The 24554-nt window shown below is 36.0% G+C and overlaps 1 protein-coding gene and 1 non-coding gene across 3 annotated transcripts; one reads left to right on the forward strand and one right to left on the reverse strand.

The window, feature by feature from the left end:
* Window positions 1-14200: 14200 nt before the first annotated feature.
* Window positions 14201-18113, forward strand: LOC117636384 (B3 domain-containing protein Os01g0234100-like). Of its 2 annotated transcripts, XM_034370858.1 has the most exons (7): window positions 14201-14279; window positions 14368-14457; window positions 15426-15457; window positions 15570-15732; window positions 15845-16051; window positions 16877-16964; window positions 17082-18113. In XM_034370858.1, the coding sequence occupies exons 1-7, from the start codon at window positions 14226-14228 to the stop codon at window positions 17786-17788; spliced, it is 1341 nt and encodes a 446-aa protein (XP_034226749.1). In that variant the 5' UTR covers window positions 14201-14225; the 3' UTR covers window positions 17789-18113. The 2 variants fall into 2 exon arrangements, with proteins under 2 accessions (XP_034226749.1, XP_034226750.1); XM_034370859.1 differs by lacking the exons at window positions 14201-14279; window positions 14368-14457 and adding an exon at window positions 15177-15214.
* A 157-nt stretch (window positions 18114-18270) lies between these two features.
* On the reverse strand, window positions 18271-18342 carry TRNAT-UGU. The gene has a single exon. It is a non-coding gene; the product is annotated as a tRNA-Thr (tRNA).
* Window positions 18343-24554: the final 6212 nt, after the last annotated feature.

The following is a 24554-nucleotide window of genomic DNA, read 5'->3' on the forward strand; positions in this document are numbered from 1 at the left end:
GAAGGGGCAGTGGCCACCTCCCCCCTTCGCTTCCTTGCGGTTGGTTGTCTACAAGGAGAAAGGGGACCAGAGTGTGGCTATGGTTTTTTTAGAGAAGATTGAAAAAAATTATTGAGGTATCTCTTAAATAATTTTATTTGAGGGACGCCCTTTAGGGTACCTTACGAACTTTTTTTCAATGATCCAAACCATCTCTTTTTTAGGTTTTCATTCATAGATCATCCTTGCAAAAAATTAGACAAATCAGAAACCGTTTAGACATCTAATTTGTCCTACAAAATCAATGAACACGGTGCTTCAAGAAAGTACTAAAATTTCAATAATTTAATTGAGTGATCAAATGATATCGGATTCAAGTGATTTTTTGTAAAAATGATCTTTGAATGTACAAAATAAACAGTTTGGATTAGTGAAATATAGTGTGGAATAGGCCCTACTAGGGTGTCCCTCAAATAATTGAGGGATCCCTCAATAGAAACACTATGTGTATATATATACACATAAATCATGGGATACAAATATCAATTATGATTGGAATAGTATTTTTTTATATTTTTATAAAAAATTATTTATTTATTCTAACATTAGAAACAGAAATATCACTACACGAAACATGCTAAAAAAGGTGATGAGATAATTTGAAATATATATATATATATATATAATATTTTGGTAACCAGCCTATACAAAAATCTATAGTCCAGTTACAACAGTTGCCTACTCCAAGTCAGTCTCAGAGACATATTCCTGCAAGACATTCCTTTGCAACATCTTCCTCTACTTTAGAACGAGACCTAGAGTTAGAAAAAACGATGATTGATTTTAAATTAGAAACATTAAGAAAAAATTCTCAAGTCAACCAACCTTGTTATGGTACAATACCAAACCAAGAAGAAAAACCAGAGTCTCTTGAGTCACCCACACAATCTGATTTTGTCGAAGCCGGTTTCCAAGTCGACAACCAGCTACGAACACTTAATAAGAAATTTGTAATTAATTGGAAGTATTTGGATAATCATCTTAGAGCCCCTGAAAATCAGGAACGAAAAGATAATTATCACAATGCTTATCCCAGTAGAGAACAGCGTCAGTTAATCTTTAATGAATGGAAAGTTACATGCACACAGCTAAATTAGAAATATTTTATCTTGATTTTGTTGAAAGTGGTTATATGTCTAATAAGTTAAAAACATTAACCAAAGAAAAATGGAAATTGTCTGATGATACAGAAATCGTTGCGAGTCATCCTCCAGTTGAAACAATAATAATTGATCATAGGAAAGCCCAGATTCCTGTTAGTCCTTTTAAAGTCCCTGAGAAAAATGATCCATATAAGAAATTAATTGAACAAAATAATTATGTCAATCAAAGTTTAATTGTCATAGGAAAACAGTTGGATAAAATTGAAACAAAAGTTGATAAGTTGCTACCCCAGGATATCAAATCCAAAACCAAAGTTGAAAAACCCTTAGTTCAATTCCAGAATCTTAAATCAAGTCCTACCCTTAAGATAAGCCCAACCATAAAGAAAATTGAAGAAATGTTAGAACAATTAACACCACTTAAGCTTGAGAAATCTGGTCTTAAGGTTCTAGATTCTTTTGTAGTTGAAAATCCTTCTGAGTCCGAAACTGAATCAATTGTCAGTATGGAAGCTGAAACTAGTAATATTTCAAAAATTGAAAATGCTTTTAAAAATTTGGAATTAGATAACCATTTGAAAGTCAAGAGGTTAACCAATCATGTCAGTCCTACTAGCCTAACCAAAAAATTGGTATCCTAGGCCAACAACCTCAGACATTCAATTTGAAGAACAAAATTTTCAAAGTCAGTTTTCAGTTTCTTCAGATAAATTTTATGAATGGAATATTGATGGTTTGTTTGAACAAGAAATTCTTAATAAACTTCAGTACATGTCCATGGTTGCTAATAGTTATATCACTAATCACAGTTTTAGGCAGTCAGAAATAGTGCCTTTGCTTGTCACTGGTTTCACTGGTACACTTCGGTACTGGTGGGATAAACATTTAACCACATAATCAAAAAGTCTAAGAATTCATACTGTTAAGCTTAATGAAGAAGGTCTTCCTATATTTGACGAACAAGTAGGTCAAGATATAGAAGATGGAGTCAATACTTTGTTTTATACAATAATAGAACACTTTATTGGAACCCCTAGTATTACCACTGCTAGAATTCATGATCAACTTAGTAATCTCTGATGCCCTAAGTTGTCTGATTTCAGGTGGTACAAAGATGTTTTCATTTCCAGAGTCATGTTAAGAGATGATAGTAATTAGCCGTTTTGGAAAGAAAAATTCGTTAATGGTCTCCCTAATTTATTTGCCCATAAAATCCGATCAACCCTTAGTAATGATCAAGGTCATATTGATTGGGATAGTTTAACCTATGGAAATATAATTAGTACAATTAATCAAGTTGGTATGAAAATGTGTGTTGATATGAAAATTGGTAAACAAATACAGTTCGACAGAAAATTCCCTAAGTATGAGTTAGGAAATTTCTGTGAACAGTATGGTCTTATCAGTATTCCTCCTTCCAGAAAGGATAAGTCTAGTTACCCTAGTCACATTAGGAAAAGTCGTCATCATTCGTGTAGGAAACAGTCATTCCGACACAATAATGATAATAATGAGTTTTATAAGAAAAGGAAATTTCACCCTAGGAAAAGCTGGTCTAAAGCACAGAAAAGTGAAAAGAATAGTCGCTTTAAGAAAAGTTCCGACAAAAGGAAAGTAAAATGTTATAAATGTCAAAAGTTCGGTCATTATGCCAATGAATGCAGAATAAAAGACACAATCAAACAGTTAAAAATCACGGAAGAAGAAAAAGAAAAGTTGATTAAAGTCTTAGAATTGAAAAACTCTGAGTCTAGTGAAGTTGATTCAATAATTGCCGACACTTAGTCAGATAATAATCATTCCTCAAATTCCCAGTCTAGTTCGCCCAGAGTCCAGTTTGGATGTCAAGATAAATGTTGTAATAGATTTAAGTCTGTTTCTGTCCTTACTAAACAGGAAGAACAAGAAGAATTTTTATTGATCTAATCAGTAAAGTAGAAAACCCTGAGTTGAAATTTGAGTATTTGAAGAAGTTAAGAAAAGTGATCAGTCACGAGAATCCAAGCCCAAGTTAGCCTATTTCCCAAAAATCAGTCTGAACACAACTTTAGACAAATTTAATAGGAAAAAGGAAGTTACCTTACAAGATTTACAGTCTGAAACCAAAATAGTCAAAAAGGAAATAGTTGAATTAAAACAAATAAGTCAAAAGTTGCAAATCGAGAATTATGAAATCAAACAGAATTTGATAAGCTTAATGGAAAAAGAGAATTATGAGTCTAGAAGTCAAGCCGAGAGTCCAAATAGCTCAGATGGTGAGCCTTCAAACAATGATCAAGCAATTAATTTAATTAAACATGTTACTTTCAGAAAATGGTATGCTAAAGTCACAATATTTTTTAAGAATTTTGAATTCAACACAGTTGCCTTATTTTATTCAGGAGCCGACCTTAATTGCATTCAGGAAGGTCTAATTCCTATTAAATTTTACCAGAAGTATAAAGAGTCGCTTAAAACTGCCTCAGGAAAATCGTTGCAGCTCAACTATGAAATCCCTAAAGCCCATGTCTGTCAAAATAAAATTTGCTTCAAAACTTCATTTGTCTTAGTCAAAAATATTACTGATGAGATTATCCTAGGATTACCTTTTATTGCCCTTTTATATCCTTTCCAGGTAGAATATGATAGTGTTATTCTACCCGTTTAGGGGAAAAGGTTAAATTTGAATTCCTAACTAAGCCTGAATTGCATAATCTGAAAGCCCTACAACAGAATTCGGTTTCAAAAACAATTCAAACAATTCAAAGAAAAAATAGTCAGTTAAATTTTCTTAAAGAAGAAGTCAGATTCAAAAGAGTCGAACAACAGCTTAATGATGAGTCTTTACAGTTGCAAATCCAACAATTTGAAAATAAATTAAAAAATGAAGTCTGTTCTGATTTGCCTAATGCTTTTTGGCATAGGAAACAACACGTTTTTAGTCTTCCTTATGTCAAAACCTTTAGTGAGAAAAATATCCCCACTAAAGCTAGGCCGATCCAAATGAGCCAAGAAATAATAGAATTCTGCAAAGTCGAAATTACTGAGTTGCTTCAAAAAGGAATAATCAGAAAGAGTAAGTCGCCCTGGTATTGTCTAGCTTTCTATGTCCAGAAAAATGCTAAACTAGATAGAGGAGCCCCAAGGTTAGTTATCAATTACAAGCCCCTTAATGCTGTCTTAGAATGGATTAGGTATCCCATACCTAATAAGAGAGACTTAATTAACATATTAGAAAAAGCAGTTGTCTTCTCCAAATTCGATATGAAGAGTGGTTTCTGGCAAATCCAAATAGATGAGTCAGATAGATATAAGACTGCATTTGTCACCCACTTTGGCCATTATTTAATATCTGCCAGTCACAGATCAGTCCAATTGATCGAGTCATCCAATTTGCTAATAAATTTGCTGATAAGATTCTTGATAAAAGTGAACTCCAGAGGTTTTTAGGATCTCTTAATTATGTGTCTGATTTTTATCAAAACCTGAGAAAACAATGTAAGCCTCTGTTTGATAGGTTGCAGGATAATCCTCCTCCTTGGTCTTCTGCTCACACAGAAATTGTCAAACAGATCAAAATCCATGCCAAGACACTTCCCTGTCTTGGTATCCCCTCAATCGATTCTTTCAAAATAGTTGAAACTGATGCCTCTTCTATTGGTTATGGAGGTATTCTTAAACAAAGAGTTGATCCAAATCATCCAGAACAAATCATTCGTTTCCATTCTGGTATTTGGACCTAGTCGCAATATAATTATAGTACTATTAAAAAAGAAATACTGTCTACAGTACTATGCATGTCTAAATTTTAAGATGATTTACTTAATCAAAATTTTTTAGTCAGAGTTGATTGTATGACAGGACCCGACCCAATTTTCGCTTTGGAATTCGAGTCGAATCCTGTGCGTGTCCGACATCTGGCGACTGTCGGGCACAAAAGACCTTTTTACCCTTCTCGTCTCAAATTCTTTTCAGATTTCCCTTAGACTTCTGCCGAAATTTCGGCAGAGTCTCCCCTGTATTTTGACCAATCCCAAAATTTTTTCCACCTGTTAAACAATCAATAAATTCACAACAACTGCCAGAATATCTCCAATAACCCATCTCAACTCTAGTTTCTCAGTTTCAACTAGATATCAGAGCATTTTCTAAATTTTTCGGGGTTTTAAAGATTTTCTACGAAACTCTACCTTACGTGCTGACGCGGAAGCTTTGAATGGCCCAGTGGTGAATCCCGTGCACTTCTACGGCCTGGGAGCGAAAAACAAGTTTTAAATTGTGAGTGGATAAAAATAAAATTCTTAAAAACAAGCAAGAACATAATAACCCCCGTTTTGAAATAGCTAAGGATATATATATATATATATATATCGATAACTTAACTATATTTCAATATAAGAAATTCTATAAGCATGAAACAGTATGCTGATGAATAAACTTGCATAATTGATCAAATATAAATATATCACTGCCTGAAAGATCAGAGAAACTGATATAAAATAACTGAAGGTCATATTTAAATAAAAGAAAACTCAAAATCCTTTGAAAATACCACCTATTTGTACCCCTGTCATATCCGTCAATTCCCCTGGCAGGTCTTGGGTGCCACGCAGTCTACCTGAGCCGCAAACTAGCGAAATTAGGGGACCATGATCAGCCTGATCTGTCGGCAGGTCCTCGATGACACCAAGTCAGCTCGAGTCGCTCGGGCAGGATGCAGGGGACCGTAGTCAGCCTGATCCGCAATCCTGGCAGGTCTCGGGGACACAGAGTCAGCCGAGCCGCAATCCTGGCAGGTCTGGGGACACCAAGTCTGCCGAGCCGCAAATCCTGGCACTCACGGTCCGAGCGTCCCCGTAACTCGTGAGGCAAAGTCAAGTGCACTAACATAAACTGAAATCGGACTGGATGTCCGTAGACATCGGTCCAACTGTGGGTAATCACCAAAGAAAATGGGTGCGAGGTGGTTTTAAAATAAATTCCTTTAGAAAAATATCTGAGTAATAACTGTAAAGCTCAAGTTGTGCTGCGGTCTCAACTGATTCCAACCTCAAACTCTATTTCTATAACTGGTAAATAAGCAGCACAGACTTATAGAACTATTACTGTACTAATCATGTTCGGAACCACCATAAAGCTTACTCAAGATCAAATAAAGAAATTTATTCAAATAAACTCATTTATAAAAACTCATTTATATAAAATCAATATAAAATCACTTATGAAATCTTATTTATAGAAATCCTCTATATAACTCATTTATATAAAATAATTCATGAAAGAAAGTCCACTCACAGATGGTCCGAGCTAATTTGACCCTTCGAAGGTCCCGGCTGCGGGTCGACCGGACCTCTGGTGCCTAATTATCCATAAATAATAAATCAATGAACTGCTGAATAAAAGAATTAAATTAAACAGTCTGCCCCCGGCTCCTAGAAATACGTGCATTCATTTTAGAGTTACTCCTATGCCCATATTAGCTTTTTAGTCAGTTATACCGGCCTTAAAAGACTCGAAGCCTTATTAAGCGATAAATTGCCAGATCGGCCGATCCGGGACCCTGCGGGTCCACGGCCTCAGATGGCCAATCTGGGCTTCTCTAAATGTTCCTCATAGAGAAGGAACCACGTTCCGCGAATTTGGTCCGAAACGGACGGTCGGATTAGCCAAAATCGCGTTATCGCTTAAAATCCAAACCCTAGCCCCAGGGTTCGCGATTCCGGAGTATCCGAGATTTCGATTCGCAATCCACCGAATCCTACACGATCCTGATATCATGTAGACCGACATATCCGAAATTCAGCTCGATCTGACGATTTGACGACACTGCACCCACGGATCGCGCGATATGGAAAATCCGTTCGGGGCTCAAACGGACTCCGAATTGAGATCCGCTAAATCCTACGCGCTCGTGACGACATGAGGGTCACAAAACTGTACAGAATTACTTCACCACCCTCGCCCACGCGTCCCAGCACGCGCGGTCAGATTTGGGTGTCTTAAGCGATTTCGGGTGGCTGAAAAATCTCGGAACCAAGACTCCAAACTCCTATCCTAGGTAAACCACCCCATTTGGAGTCACTTTTGTTGTTGGACATACCCCAAAAAGTGACCAGAAACAATAGTTTTTGGCGGCCGAAGTTTCGGCCAGAATTCAAGTCGAAAATTGATCGCTTTAGAGCTAAAATCGATCGAAACCCATACATCATCAGCTAGAACACGAAAAATAGCTGAGAAACCATACCTTACTCGATTGATTTGGTGGAGAAACGAAGGAGAAATTCAAGCTGGAAGTTCAAACAGCACCGTCAGCAATAATGGCGGATTCCGGCCGATTCCGGCCACGGAAGCGGCGGCGCTGGGTCAGGACTTGTCGGCCGTCGAGTGGTGGTTCGTTTGGCACCGGTCTCGGAGATCGGATCCAAGTGTGGTGGCCGGTGCGACGTCGGGAAGGGAGGAAGGTCGCGGGCGAGGTTGCTTCGGGAGGAGAGAGAGAAGACTGACGGGGGAGAGGAGAGAGAAGGGATAAAAATCTGACTTTTTGGCCAAATTACCGTTTTGCCCTTCGCGGTATTTAGACCATATCTTCTTCTTACAGCTCCGATTCGGGTCCACTCTGTGTCTACGAACTCGTTTCGCCGCGCTCTACGCAATGGCTTAAGGGGAATTCCCAAATTCTTTCTCGATTAAAAAGTCAAAATTTTTCCCATTAAAATATGCGAGGGCAAACTTGTCTTTTTGCTAAAAGATATTTTCCTTACTTTTTAGATATTTTCTTTATTTTTAGATATTTTGTTTTGGGTTATTACATTGTAAGTCTGCAAAACATGTTCTGGAAAAAAATGTTGAAAACATTACATCCAAACAGATTTTTGCACGTTGGCAAGCTATTTTAAGTATTTTTTATTTTAATATTGAATATTTGAAAGGTAGTGAGAATTCTATTCCTAATTTTCTTACTCGAGAATTCCTGCAGGAAAAACGGAATCAATGGCACCCAAAAAAGACAAACAAAAAGAGTCAACCAGTCAGCTTAAGCCAACCCAGTCATCACAGTCGCTCCGAACCCTTCTATCCTTAATGAACCCAGTCAAATCAGAGTCGCCCTCACACATCATCCCTTTTCCAAGATGTTCCCCAGTTCAAGTCAGTAATCGGTTCTCCACCCTGGGAGCCACAGTTGGTCAGGGCCGTCCTAATTACCAGCTGCCTTAATCTCCAGTTATGATCCATTCCATATCATTCCTCCAGTTGCCCAGTCCTCCCAGTCGTCTTCTCCTCTCAGAAAGTCATACCCATACCTTCCAAAAGATAAGTCTCATTTATTCATAATTGAACCAGTCTATGATGGTATATTTGACCCAATAACAATTGTCATATCATACTTTCCCCCTAATTGTCATTTCCTTCCTCCTTGCCCCGATAAAGATTTAAAATACTATAGGGACATTCTTCATGAAACAGGTTCAGTTGAAATCAAGCCTATCAAATATTGAGAACGACCTCACGTCATTCTCTACCATTCGCTTTATATTCATAAGATCATAAGCCAAGAAGAATTTAGTCGCCACCCTTGTCATTTGAAAAGTCTCCAATCTACCCACCAATGTAACTATGCTGACTACATTGAGGCATGGTATACTATATTCCTCCATCAAACAATTGATTTCAGTCACTCTTGGTTTATCAATTTTGATAGTAAATTCAAGAGTCCATTCTCTTATTGGTTTCTTCATTGGTGGGAAAAACATGGCCCAATCGCCGAGGCTCTCCCCACTGAAATTCATAATTTGACAAATTATTTTGCCCGTAAATATAAATTTAATAAGCAAGAATTGTTCTTCCCCAAGTTGTTCCTTTTCATTGCCAGGTATAAAGTCCCCTGGATATTGAAATGGTCTTATCATGTTAATTGGGAATCCCGAATCATGTCTCTCCAATTTTCAGTCAAATGGTGGGATAAGTTCAAAGTTGACAGAATTGCATATTATGTTTATCGGGATTTTCCACAACTTGTTAATCCCCCTAAACCTCAACCAATCTCTCCAGTTGGTTCCACTCAATCTTCTCTCTCAATCGAGGGAAAATCCAAATATGAGTTGAAGGAACTTGCTCGACAGTTGATGCTCCAAGCCTTCCAGATGGACGATGATGAGGACAGTGATGCTGACCCAAGTCTCCGTCATCTACCAGTCAGTTGCCCCTGGTCAATCAAGCTCTACTCCAAATATGCGTTGGTCAGATTATCAAGACAGTCAAGATCCTTATGATCTCGGATCTGACTAAAGCCACAAGTTGCCTAAGTAAAAGTAAAAGCATTCAGAAAAAGCAGTCAAAAGCTTTCGCGTGCTTCTACAGTCATTATTCCCCGGCAAGTGAATGTGAAAGTTAAAGTTGCCAAAAGTTAAAGTTGGATGCTAAAAATCTCATGCTTATACAGGAAGATTCTCAAGCATCCTATGCTTTGCATAGTTCAGTTGTTTTCTTATTTAAGAAGGCTTCGGCCTCAGTTGTAATCAGAATGTTTTTTTTCTTTAGCAAGTTTTAGGAGTTGATCTTCCAGTCCAAAGTTTTCTCTGAGACTTCCTCAAAGAAAGCTACCAATGTAAATTATGAGTGCTGCTATCTATCAATAAAACAAGACTTTTTGTAAGTATTAAAATGACTACAACCTTGTCTTCAATTATTGATATTTTAAATATTTTCATTTATGCACTAATTTCATTCATGCATAAGTTCCGCATACTCTATCATCTAGTTGCTTATACTTATTTTTGTCTCTATTCTATCTCCCATTGGTTCTAGCCCCCTTTATATATATATATATATATATAAAATAGGGCCTCTTAGATATAGGTCCAATTTTATAAATATATAATGGATGCAAGACTAGAGTTGTTACCTCTTAATTCCAGTCCACAAGACCAAGTGTTAGCCACCTAAGCAAACAGTATGTCCACAAATTTTAATGTAATTACAATTGCTGTCACTATATTTTCATGTACTTCCATCATTCCAGCCTCCAAGTAGAAAACACGTTGGTAATTCATGCTTCTGGGATATAATTATATAGATCATATGCAGTTATAGGTAAATAGAGTATCCACAGATTTGTTTTATTTGTTTGTTAACAAAAAGGCAAAAAAGACACCAAAGTCAACTGAAAATTAGAAAGATAAAGTTGATAACAAAGTGTTCCATTTTCAACAAAATACCTCTATCTGTGTTACAGGTAAATTGACTTGCTGGTGGTAAGCAATTGGCAGGTATTAAACCCAAATGTACCTATCATATAGGCAAAAATAATCCCATAAAAACAAAATGTACCTATGATATAGGTGAAGGTGTAAACAGACAAAGAGACCATAAACATGCTAAACAGTACAAAAAGAGTGCCCTGTAATGGCCAAATGAAATCATGAAAACACTTCTTACCTGATTTATATTTTAGGGGCAAAATTTGGAACCACAACATAATTAAAAAAAATTAAAAATATATAATATAAATGTCAGAAATTGAAAAAATGTAACTAATCCTACGTGACACAAAAGTCAAAGGACTTGGATTACTAACAATAAGTATGTGGATTGCACCCAAATTCTATCATAATAATTGAATTTATATCGAATTATTTATATATTATATCACCACACTAAGTATTGGTGAAGAAAAATATCACTAGACTAGTTGAGGAAAAAGACCTCTAGCCTAAAAATAAAATAAAAAAGGGAAATGAAATATCAGTAAACTAACAAATTAACGATGATGGTAATATGTCTCTACAATTATAAAGCCATGTCAAAAGGCGAAAGCAGTTGGGGTCACATGCTTCAAAAAAAAAAAAAAAAAAAAAGGAAAAAAACACAACTGAAAAAAAAAAGAAAAAAAAAAGAATAGTTGATTTGAAATTTACATTCAGATTTCACAAGGATAGTTTTGTAGATTGAAAAAAGCAACAAAACAAATATAAAATTAGCTCAAAAAACTCTACCCATCATGCAATTCCTTAGAGCATTGCTCCATATTTACATCTCCTTTACACTTTTGGGAGATGTAAATATCGTTTTTTTCTTCAATGTCTTAGATGTAAATTGGAGATGTAAAAAGGACATGAAAGGAAATGATTTTATATCAAGTTGAAGCAAAATGATATTTCTGGTATTTTGGTAGCTATCTCACCTTTTATATGTTTAGAGCCTACCACTTTTGCATTATCTCTTCTTCTTTTTATTTTTTCAGCATGTGGGGCCCAGCAAATGGAGATGTAAAATCAGATGTAAATGTCCATATTTTTTTACATTTTCTGGCCAAATGCTATATTTGCATTCATTTACATTCCACCATTAGAGCAACTTCCGACAACTTTGGTATAATTGTCTTTTTTACATCTCCTTTTACACCCTTGAAATGAAGATGCTCTTACAGTTTCTTACTTTACTTTCAACTTTTTTGGGAATCTCCTCTTCTTCTCCACCTTTCGAGTCTAGTTCGATATCCTAGAAACTAGAAGGTAATCCTCTTTTCCTTTTGAGATATTTAGTGATATTCTCATTCTTAGTACTAATATTATAAATAAACCCTACACAATTGAATTTCTATAAACAAACCAAAAAAAAAATCCAAAAAATGACAGTTGGCTTTATTGAATTTAATATTGATTATTAAATTACTTCGATCCCTGTTGAATGTTTTGGGTATTTTTATGAAATTTTGGGGTTGTGCTTGTTTTAAGAAATAGATGGCAGTTTTGTAATTTATAAGAAGTTAAAAGCTTTTTTGTTATGTTGTAAATGAGCTTTGGGTGTGTTTCTAAATTCCATTTTATATGAGGTATTTTTATAACTTGGGCCCCTATATTTGGTATAATAGTGAATCTCCCTTTCTTTTTTGGTTTGTTTTACTTTTGTATGCAGGGGCGGCCTTGGGGTGGCGCAAGTGGTGCCACCGCACAGGGCCCCCGAATCTTAAGGGCCTCCCGAAAAAAAAATTTCTTTATAGTATATATATTAATATTATAGGAATTGTATATGTAGTATAGCGTGCTAGACATTTGCATAAGGGAGTGTCCGGTGGAGTTGGCTCCAGCGCTTCTCCATTTAATGTAGCGCCAGAGTTCGATTCTTGCTGAATCCGGTCTATATGCTGTTTTTATATTATTTTTGCATTATAACTAAAAACTTTAGCATATGTATATATATATATATATATATATATATATATACCCCCCAAACACTTTCTACTCCGATCATTCTTTTAAAAAATTTATATAAAAAAATTTCTCATCTAAGAAAAGTACTTTTTTCATTCAAAACAAAACAAAAAAAACTTGGGAGATTCACTATTATACCCAATATGGGGGCCCAAATTATAAAAATACCCTATATAAAATGGACTTTAGAAACACACCCAAAGCCCATTTACAACATAACAAAAAAGCTTTTAACTTCTTATAAATTACAAAACTGCCATCAATTTCTTAAAACAAGCCCAACCCCAAAATCTCATAAAAATACCCAAAGCACTCAATAGGGCATCAAAGTAATTTAATAATCAATATTAAATTCAATAAGGCTAGCTATCATTTTTTGGGTTTTTTTTGGGTTTGTTTATAGGAATTCAATTGTGTAGGGTTTATTTATAATATTAGTGCTAAAAATGGGTATATCACTAAATATCTCAAAAAACTTCATGGCTTCTTCTTTTCTTTTAAACTCTGATTTTCTGGTAAGTAATCATCATCATTCATCAATCTCTCTTTGGTTCTTTTTTCAATCATTTGACAATTTTAGTTATTCTTTCAATTTCAGGAATTTCAACACCAAAAAGAGAAAACCCTAATTCATATATTCATAAAGAACACTCAAAATCAAATAGTCAAATTCAAATTTCAGGAATTTGTGTGCAACTACTCTTTAATTTGTGATTGCTAATTTTTTTTTTTTCTATTAAACACAAATTGCTTATTGGAGGTAGCAAAGGACCTTGTAGGGGCACAACGAGCTTATTTTTGTACCAAACATTTAATTTTATCAAATAGAAACATTTAAATTTTTATGAATTTGATTTCTGATTGTCATTACATATTTATTCATGATTTTTAGTTATAAAAAAAATTGTTTATGACATTAAGTTATGCCAAATTTTTATTTATAGTATTTCGTATTAGATTACGTGAAGCCCCAATTTAAGTTCGCACAGGGCCCTCAAAATCTCAGGGACGGCCCTGTTTGTATGATGCATTGTGGTTCAATATTGAGTCATAATATTCTTGGATTCGTGAAGCATAATGTCGTCAATTACTTGCTAATTTGATATTGACATCAATTGACAACAAAAGAGTGCGTTGCCAACTTTGAGAAATATCCTCCCCTCTCGTTCTTTTTCTCAATCTCATCCTCACTCTCATTCTCACTCTCATTTTCCTATATACTTTAGCATAAAAAATAAAAAATAAAAAACTAAATTTGAGCTATATTTGTATGTTCTTCTTCTAAGATACATTTGATTATAAATGCTACGTAACATGTTTGAAATGAGTGATCAAGGGATTGATGTGCAGTGCTACCCACACGTTAATTTCTTTGTGTTAGAAGTTTCAGTCTCAAATCATTGCGCACATTTGCTCTGCAAAATTATTTGGTTGTCTTTCCTTAATCATGCCTCTCTTACTCTTTTTTTTTTTTTTTTTTGAATTGAGCATGTATCGTACTCTTAACAAGGTCCATACATCATACATTACATGCATCACGACGGAAATTTATAAACATAAAAAAAGAAGACTTGCCCATGCTGAGAAGCTAGGATTAAAAGTGGTGAGAGAATTTCTGAGGGGTGATAAAATTATTATCCGCATTGTCAAATACCCAAAGAGCCCCTATTGTTTTTGAAAATTGGCTCCATTTCAGGCAAGCTTCTAGGCCCTTGAGGGTCTGACAGAAATACAAAATTTAAATCGAACGGTCTTTTCATCTTCCGTTCCCTTTCTCGTCATACATGTCTGACACCACCCCCCCCCCCCAAAAAAAAAAAAAAAAGTCTCTCTGTATTTTACGACTTTTGACTCTTCACTCTTGACCTCCAGAACCACAAAGTGAGAGAGCAAAATGGCTGTTCTTCAAGACCGGAAACAGAGCTCCTCTGACCTACCACCACCCAAGGCCCGCTCTTTCTCTCTCTCTAAGATATGTTTATGGTTTTGCTTGCAAACTGAGTATGTGATTGTTTTGTTTATAAATGATTTTGCAGAGTAATAGGCGACGACCACCAAGGAACAAGGAAAATATGTTTAGGAAGAAATCTTCATCTCTCACTCAGTCACAGACGACCAAAAGCATTGTGAGAAACACTATGCTCTGTTCTCTTTTTCTTTCTTTCTCTCTTTCCCCACAATTCATGGGCTCTATTTATTCATCTTTCCACTGGGTTTTTGTTTTTTGTTCTTGCTTCTTTCTATTCGAACACTATGTATCTTTAATCTTTTAAAGTTGTAAGCTTTCTGAAATGGGTTTTTGCTAGAAACGATTTAGAACAAAAAGTCTTGGACAATTTCATAAATATGAGCTTTTAAAGCAACTACAGACTTCCTGCAGAGGACAAGTTTTCATTTATGTTCATCGTCTGCAATTTTGATGATTCAAATAAAAAGAAAAAAAAAAATAGTAAAAAGGTTTCATGTTTCAAACCACTGGACCCAAAAGCTTAACCCAAAATCCCTCATGGGCTGAGCTATATTTTTCTTATTTATTTCTATATATTTTCTGCAAAACTGGGTGTCCTGTAGCCCAGCCCAATATGGAAAAACATTGTGCTTACTTTGTAAAAAGAAGAAATGCTATGACAAAAAACAAAAAGAAAGAAGAAATGCATGGGGCCCGACACTAATTAGGCATTGAAAGGAGGACAATGCAAATGGTGAATGAGGGGGTTTACACTTGTCAAGTTTCAGCATTTTTGTCATTTTAGTGTGTCAAAATCACATCAAAACTAGAAATTACGTGCTCTATAAGGTTACGGAAAGCAATGATAGCCTGCATGTGTTAGGTTCGACACTAAGTGCTGTAAATTGTAAAAGATGCTTTTAGATGCAAGTGAAGTGAGTTCTCTGTTGTCTTCTTCAGTGAAGCTTTTCTTTCCTTCTTCTCAGTTATGTAAAACTGTAGAAACATGATTTCATAACTTTTTGTTGTATTTTGAATTGGTGACCAATTTAGCTTCTTTACTTGTTTGCAACCATCTCTTCTCTTCTCTGTCAGTAGATTCAAACCCTAAATTAACTGAAAAATCTTTTAAATTCTTGAATACAGGTAGTCAGTGCTAATCCAATGATGCCTGAAAGGTCAGTCTGAAATATATTTAATTTACTTTTTAATCTGTTTTTATTTATTTAACTTTTAGTATAATTGTTTGATATAATTAGAAAGTGACACTGGAAATCTTTTTACCAATAGTCATAAACGAAAGAGAGCCACAGTGGAAAGCTTATACGATACTTCCCAAGCTCAGTCTTCTGTTCTGGAAAGAGCACAGGAGGTTGAAGTAAGCCTAGATCCTAAGTTTCCTAGCCTACTCAAAGTTATGCTCCCATCACATGTTACTGGAGGATTCTGGCTGGTAAAACTCACTCACTCTCTTCACAATTTGTATCTCAAGGCATTTGAAATCACATTTATTACCCTTCACTATTAAGATGATATATTTATATGCACTCACTTTGGTTTTGCAGGGTCTTCCTAAGAAATTCTGCTGTGAGCATTTGCCAAAACAGGATATAATGATTGCTCTGGAAGATGAAAATGGGGAGGAATTCGAAACAAAATATCTGGCGGATAAGGTGGGACTGAGTGGTGGATGGAGAGGGTTTTCAATTGCTCACAAGCTACTGGAAGGAGATGTTATAGTTTTCCATCTAGTCACTCCTTCCAAATTTAAGGTAACTGATACCTTCTTGAAATTTTTGTGTGGATCCCTTGTTAATATCTTGAAATTGTTTGGCTGAAAAGTGCCAATGTGTAATATTTAGTTAAACTTGGTGAATTCGTTGAAGAATTCAAATATTTGGTCATCGCTTGCCTTGCAAGAGAAATCTTGTAAGTCAAGGTGTTGTCAGTGTAACATATGAAGATAGATGCTAGGAAGGCCATTGTGACTGTCAAGATGACGAGCAGGGACGGAGCTAGGATTTTAAGTGTGTGGCAGGGAACATATAAAGTATAAGTTCAAAGAAAAGTAACGTTACCAATGTACTAAAAAAAATAAAAGGCACGAAATAATTGAGTACTCAATCATGTACTAAAAAGGGGTTGTCGTTTTTTTATATCTTGAACATTTTCTATGATTGAATCTATATATGCATGTATTAAATATTGAATGTATAATAAAACAAAGTCAATAAATGACTACAAGATAACTTCATCTTACTTGTAAAAAGATAAAAATCTTGAAGCAAGACAGTAATAAAAGGATGAATTGAAGCCCATGTATAGAATTTTTAGAAAATATTGCAGGGGGCTAGGGCCACGTCAGGCCCTAGAGTGGCTCTTGATGATGAGAATGTTTATCCTGCAGTTCGAAGAAAAATGGTATGAACAATTTGGCTCATTGTAGATTTTTTAAGTTTGTCATAATTTATGCTTAGCTGTAGATAAAGGATAAGATTGACTTTTCTTAGGATAAGATTACAGACATTTTAGTGCTTTAATATGCTACTCCTAAATGCACGCTAACCACTCAATTCTTTTGCTGCCTACTTGTTTAGGTGTATATTGTGAGATCAAATGGATTAGATGAACTTGATGGCGCTATTGGCCTTATGAGATTAGATGCTTGCAAAAAAATGGACACTGGTAAGTTGTCTCAAAATTCACAAAGTTATTTTGCCAAGTGGCTTGACAGTCGTTCTTCTTACTTTCTTCAAGGCAAAGCGCGCATTATGAATTTAGTCTAAGTCTTAAATCATGCAGGAGACACTACTGCATGTGAAAGGGAAGAAAGTGAGACTTTGGAACCCATTTCAGAGGACAATGCAATAGCCTTTAATACAAAATCTTGTCCAATATCAGACCACTCTGAAAGTGAAAGTGAAGATGATGTTGGTTTTGAAGTTCTGGATGGACTTAGACTTTCAGAATCTGTTGTCACATTCGAAGAAGTGAAATGCATGGATGACTTCAACGTTCTGGTCAATGGTTTAATCATAAATTCTGAGTTTTCGAAATACATTTTGAACAAGTATTATGAGCTTTGTTGCAGTCAAAACTCTTTCCTTCATGAACATCTTCTTGAGGGTCTGAACTGCAAACTCGTAGCTGGAGTAATTTCTGAGACCGTAAACATTGCAGATGCCATCAGGGCGTGCAATATTACAACCCCAGAAGGTAATTTTTCCACCTGGGATCAGACTTTGAAAGCCTTTCAGGGTTTAGGCATGAACATCGGATTCCTTCTAGCCCGGCTAGACCAGCTTGTAAGTCTTGCTTCAAAATCAAAAAGATTTAAAGAGGCTAGACTTGAAAAGGACCAGGCAGAAGAAGAGATGAGGTGCTTGGAGGCAAAGCTTTTGGAAGTAAAAGAGGCTGTAAATAGGCTTGAATCTGAGATTGAGACGCTAAATACAAGTTCAGAGAACCCTGAGCTTGTGTTCCAAGAGGTGGCTAAATCCTCTTGGTGATGAAAAACTTAAAGCCGGCTGCTTGTTTCTTTTTGGGGTATAACTCAAGCTTTATAGTTCCGAACCAGAAATGTGCCGAAGCTACACTGTGAAGAAACATTTTGTGCCATGATCTTTGGGCTCTTTTTGTGGGGTTTCAAGGACATCAATTGGCAATATTTTGTATAGGAGATGGTGTACATGAGCTCTGTTAGTATAGATTGCTGATCATCGGAGGTCTCAGTACCTACCAAGTAGGGAGGAAAATTGTAGCTTCTGGTTCTCTCTTTTGTAGTTTCCAGCTAACATTGGAGGATATGATATGATATAAGAACCAATTGCCAAATCTCCTCCTCTGCTACACAAAAACACACACGCAAGAGGTTTATGTCAAGATCAAATAAAGCTGTCAATTCCTATCTTAAAAAATTGTATCTAAAGACGGTCTTCTTTTTGGTAATCGACAACTTGTAAAAGGTAGATAAAAAAACATATGAATTATTTGCCCCCATGCAGGATCGAACTGCAGACCTTCAGTTTACAAGACTGACGCTCTACCACTGAGCTATAAGGGCATTTGTGACTTTACTTATGAAATGTGCATATTTAGTGTTTGAAATAGATTCCACCTCTCATTATAATTTATAACATTACTTTTTTCTTTTTGAGATTACCCAATACTTTTATCTATAGCTTCCCACTAAAATTCAAACCAGGTCGTGAATCCCTAGTCGTCTGTGCAATTATCTCTATCATTAGTTCAGCTTAACATGTCAAATATATTCTATAAAAAAGTTTAAAAAATTTTGCAAAAAAAGAAAATATAAATTTAAAAATAAAGCTAAAAATAAAATATAGTACCATAATTATACTTTACTTTCAAATGGTTGACTCTTAGTTTTTTCAAACACACGAATTTGATGCAAGGGACTTGTAACTCAAGTCGCGTTAAGAGTATTTACCAACTCTCAATATCGCGTGTATAATTAAAAAAAAAAAAACACATACAATGCTCTAATCTCAATTAGTGTATCAATTTCAAAGTACTATTTGTTGGAGGACAATCATAAAATAATAAAGTAACATATAATAAAATACACGACACCTATATATAATTAATAATTAATATACAACAATTGTACAACACAAATTAACTATTTTTAAATAGAATTTTAACAAGTTAATTAAAAGAAGTTAGTTTGGCTGATTTAACAATATTACCCTTATTAATTTTAATGCAAAATTGGACGCAGTAGAGGGTGAGATTGATGTGTAGAACAAGAAAATGAGGATGATATCGATCGAATTTGAGGAATGGGGACTAATATGATGTTTTCGGAATATATGGACCAAGTATATTAAAAACAGTAATTATCACAATGTTAGATGGCTACTTGGTGTAGTATTACCAGTATTGGGTCTAGAGTTTGAACCCCATATACTTGGTGTGTGGGTTTCTTGGGGCAAGTCATCTGTGTCGGGGTGCCACTTCTCTTGGTGCGTGCGTATTAATTCTTTATTATATAAAGAAAGAAAAATTACAACACAAAATCATGAGGGCAACCAACATCTAAGGAATTGAAAACCTAACAAATTATCATTACATTTATATTTTCATTCATGTATTCATGTATTGTTGTAACTTGTAGATAAAGACTAAAATATCAATAATATCGATGAAATATTGAGGATATTATCATTTTTTCGGGTCTAGGATATTTTGGAACATATTCATACACATATCACATAAGTATCGATAATATCAACGAATATCGATAAATATTGATGTCAATAATTTTTTTCGCACTTCAGCAACATTTAGCTAAAATATCGTTATAATATCGATGTAACACCCCGACCCCAAATTTCCCCAAATTTAACCCTTATTTAATTATTTAAGGGTATTTTAGTCACATTTTTAACCGGAGAGAGTTTGGGACCGTGACTTGTATTTTTGGATAGGTCGTGCTGAGACGAGTTCATAGACACGTAGTGGGCTCGAATCGGAGTTGTAACGAGAGAGATATGGTCAAAAGAAACCCAGTGGCACAATCGTAAATATTTCAAAATGGGATATTTTATAAAAAAACCTGGTTTTCTCTCTCTCTCTCTCTCTCTCTCTCTCTCTCTCTCTCTCTCTCTCTCTCTCCCGCGATCTCTCTCTCTCCCGTCGGCCTCTCTCTCTCTCTCCTCGTATCTCCGGCCACCGGCCGCGGCTGCGGTCGGGACCGGTGCCAAAAGGACCGGCTCGGCCTCGGCGTCACGACCCAGCCCTCCCCCCAGATCGGCCGCCGCTCCAGCCGCCGGAAAATGGCGATTTTCGCCCGAAACTTCGCCGCCGTCGATCTCCCTCCTCCGGCCACCAAATCCGACGAGCAAGGTATGGAAATTCATCCTCTCTGCATGTTCTAGCTGATGGTTGGGTAGGAATTGATCGGTTTGTAGCGTAGGTAATCCGATTTTCGAATTGAAAATCGGCCGAACTTCGGCCGCCGTAATCGGCCGTTTTCGGCCACTTTTTGGGGGTTGCCCAAGAACAAAAGTGACTCCAAATAGGGTGTTTTACCTAGGGTAGGAGTTTGGAGTCTCGGTTCCAAGATTTTTCGACAGACCGTTATCGCTTTGGACACCCGGTCTGCCCGCGCGTGTGGCGGCGCGTGGGCGAGGGTGGCGGCATGTCTCGGGTCAGTTTTGAGGTCCTCGTGCCGTCACGAGCGCGTAGGATTTCGCAGATCTCAATTCGGACGTCGTTTGACTATCGAACGGATATCGCCTATCGGGCGTTATCCGGGTTCGATAGGTTGGGACCGTCGGATGTTCCCAAATTTAATATATGTTAATCTGGGTAATTCTAGGATCGTGTAGGAATTCACGGATCGTGAATTGGAGCCCCGGATGTTCCGATTCAATAATTTAAAGTCTATATTTTATATTAACCGTTAGATCGTGCGATCGTGAGCGATCCGACCGTCCGATCTGAACCAAACTGGTAGGACAAGTGTCCTATAATTTATAGAACCCATAGGAACTTTCGGATCGGAGTTTGGAGGTCGTGGTCCCCGTGGGCCCGGGTGACCAGGGTTAGGGTAGTTTTGACCCTTGGTTGGGAGTTACGCAATATTAGAATTAAAATATAATTATATGGTTGTACAAGGGTACAACAGAGTCTAGAACGTCAGTTGGAGTGCAATATGCACTACCTTAAGTACCTCCCCGGATTTTGGATTCACTACAAGCACCACCAAGTGAAAGTCAGGTCGCACGTGGCGTAGGTTATCCGGCGTGTCGACAGACCCCATACGTGGCGTTGGTTGTACCGGCGTATGGGGAGATTTGTGATATTATGTTCAGGTCTCGCGTGGCGTAGGTTATCCGGCGTTGAGACAGACCCCATACGTGGCGTTGGTTGTACCGGCGTATGGGGAGAGATTATGATAGTATGGTATGGTCGCACGTGGCGTAGGTTATCCGGCGTGTTGACAGACCCCATACGTGGCGTTGGTTGTACCGGCGTATGGGGAGACTATGTGGAATACAGAGAAATGAGATGAGGTATCGCTTGAGAGTGGAATTATGTTTTACGGGAGAACTACGTGTGGCTTGATCCCTCAAGGAGGGTACGTAGGCAGCCTAAGGTTATTAGGTGCAGCCGCGGACTATTATTAGTCATAAAGGGGTATTTGATTTGTTGGGTAGTTGTTTAAGATTTACTGGAAGGCCGAAGGCCATTTGTGTGTATTGCATGAAATTATATTGTGCATGCTGCCAGTTGGGAATAGAAATTGTGTTTTTATGCAGGTATAAATTTTGGGAAATGTCCAATTTGTAGGGGAGACTCTGCCGAAATTTCGGCAGAAAGTCTCGGTCCTTAGTAAGTGGGCCCGGCATCAGGGTGATGTCAGGAATTCCAAAGGGTTCGTCTCGGGTTTTGGGAAAATTCGGGACGGGTCCTTTCAATCGAGATGATGAAGTCAGTGAAAAATTTGATGAGTTATTTACACTAACACCTCCTGAGGTTTCTTGTGTTTTCATAAAACCCCCTCAGGTCTCAAAAATCACACGAACACCCTCTTGAAATTTCAGTTTGTTTTCATAAAACTCATTTTCATTGATTGTTTACCTAAAAATTGATGATTTCATTGAAAAAAAAATTATACAAATGACAACATTAACCTCAATGAAGTATATACAATCTAATCTCAAAAGCCAATCTTGTGATTTTGAGATTTTTTTTGGTATAAAACCATCAATCTTTAGATGAAAAATCAATAAAATGAAGTTTTGTGAAAATAATTTAAAATCTCAGGGGCTGTTCTTATAATTTCTAAAACCTCAAGGACTTTTGTGAAAAATTCAAAAACCTTAGGAGATGTTAGTGTAAATAACTCAACTTTGAACCTTATAGGAACTCTATGTAGTACTAAGTCACTCATTTATCTTACCATGCAATATATAAAGTGTAAAATATTGTAGTAAATCATTATAAATAAATAATTATGTATCCTACATATTTTCTACACTTGCAGTGTTTGTCAGCTTACTATATAATCAACTTAAATAAGTTAAACTCATCATGCAATGCATTTCCTTCCAATTTTTTGTGTGATAAAGTAATAGATAATTGACTAAATAAATATCATCCAAAGTTCCAAGAAATATTTCCAAGTTTTCTTACAATTTCCGTGGTTTTTGTTCAATTGTTTTCAATATCTATAATATTTCGATATTTCCATCGAAATTTCCGTATTTTTAGACTCCCAATATTTTCAAAACCATCGATATTTTATATTTTAATTATTACTTACCAGAAAATAACGTGTTTTCCTTTTTTCTTTTTAAAATTTTTGTTGTTACAAAAAATAAAATGAAACAAAAGTAAAAGTAATCCCATGCCCTGAAGAGAAATTAAAACCCTGCAAACCAACACAATCAGAAACATCTTTGCGCTAACAATTTGTGTGATTGTTATATATATGACATTTATAATATTCATATATGTGATATACACGTAACAAAAAATTTTGGGGCCCTAAAAAATTGAACATTCTGTACAATGACACCACTTGCACATTCTCAGAGGCCGCTCCTAAATACAACCATACCAAAAACTATAATAAAAATACTAATATAGGCTATTACCGTGGTTAACCTTTTCTTTGCCGTACCGTGGTTAACCTTGGCCATAATAAAATAACGATGGAAAGACGGGCCATTTTTTTTCTTGTTTTCTTCGTCTATCTTTTCGACGAAGGACCATAGGTCAATCGTATCCCCGTTCTTAAGTTTACTCCTTTTCACAACTTTATCCCAACCTTGTTCAAAAGAATACGTCCCATTGTCGTACTTTACCAAATTTAGCATTTGCAAATATTCCTCCTCGGGCTCAGGGCCCCGTCCGAAAAACCAAACTACCATTTTGTGTTTAGCATTCAGTGTTTCTTTCTCTTCTGGATGGAGAATATCGGCGTCAAGTCGCTTCCCCGGCATCTGTATATGGCCGTCGGAAGTCAATGACAGTCTGTCGACGAACGCTCCATCGGAACCGTCAAAGTTATGAATTACCTCCTTTATATTTTCAGGTAATGCCGAGTCCATCTCTTGAAGGTTTGATATTGAACTTGTGAGATTGAGAGATCAGTGGGAAAGCTAGGTTTTGCACCCTGCTGGATCCATCAGCTTATATATATTATACATTAGGAAATTAACTTGGATTCCAAGAACTTTCAATACATGAATTTGGAAAGATTGGCAAGCGTGCTAGCCTATAATTTAATTGCACGGACATGTTCCAGAATGCTATAGCCTTAATTGCATGGCATGCATATATATTTAGAGATTGTGCATCTTCCCGTATTTTGTTCATTTGATTTATTATAGTAATCTAACTACTTTAAAGATGGCTTGTCGAATGTAGTATAGAGTTTAATTTATCTTAATTTGATTGCTCTCTCTCTCGCTCATCATGATCAGCTCCCACATATGTTTCCCTTTATTTCTCCTTTATTCTTTCTTTCTTTCTCATAAATTATTTCATGTCAATTAGGGAATCAGTACGCTTTAATTATTTTTTGATAAGTGTTGTTCATGTAGAAACCAAATAACAACGGATCAAGCGACAATGATATTTTGAATTGCCTTGCAAACAAACGAAAAGATTGATTCCACATACAATTGAGAAGAAAGAATTTATGAGAGTGAGGGAAGATAGGAGAAATAAATATCGAGGAGGAGATGGAGAAGCTGATCAACAGTGGAGAGATTGAGATAGACGTAGGCTAATGTTGATTAGTTGAGAAAAAATAAATAAATAAATTTAAGCACCCATTTGGTATCCCACTCAAAAAAATAAACTTAAAAATCGTGTTTTATATATATATATATATATATATTTTTTTTTTTTAAAAATGTGGGTTTTCAAATACTTATTTTAGATCTAAAAAGTTGTTGGGTATTGAACTCCAAATTATTTTTAAGATCTAAAAAAAATCAAAAACCCTAGATTCTTAAATTGAAATTAACGAGAGAGAGGGAAAAAAAAACTGTAAAACCTCACATTTTTTGTTTTTTAAAATTGGCCTTTTTTTTGAGTTGTTTTGGGGTTGCATTTTTTAAAAATGGGCTTTGAACTCAAAAATTATTTTTGAGTTTAACAAATGGGATCCAAGTAGGATACCAAACATGCCCTTAACTCTCCTCTCTATTTCTCCTTTCTTATTCTCTCTTGATGTCACAAATATTATTTATTGTCAATTGAGAAATTAGGTTTGTTATGCCATTAACAACCCCA

This window comes from Prunus dulcis, chromosome 8, assembly GCF_902201215.1.
Source record: "Prunus dulcis chromosome 8, ALMONDv2, whole genome shotgun sequence".
Classification (NCBI taxonomy): Eukaryota; Viridiplantae; Streptophyta; class Magnoliopsida; order Rosales; family Rosaceae; genus Prunus; species Prunus dulcis.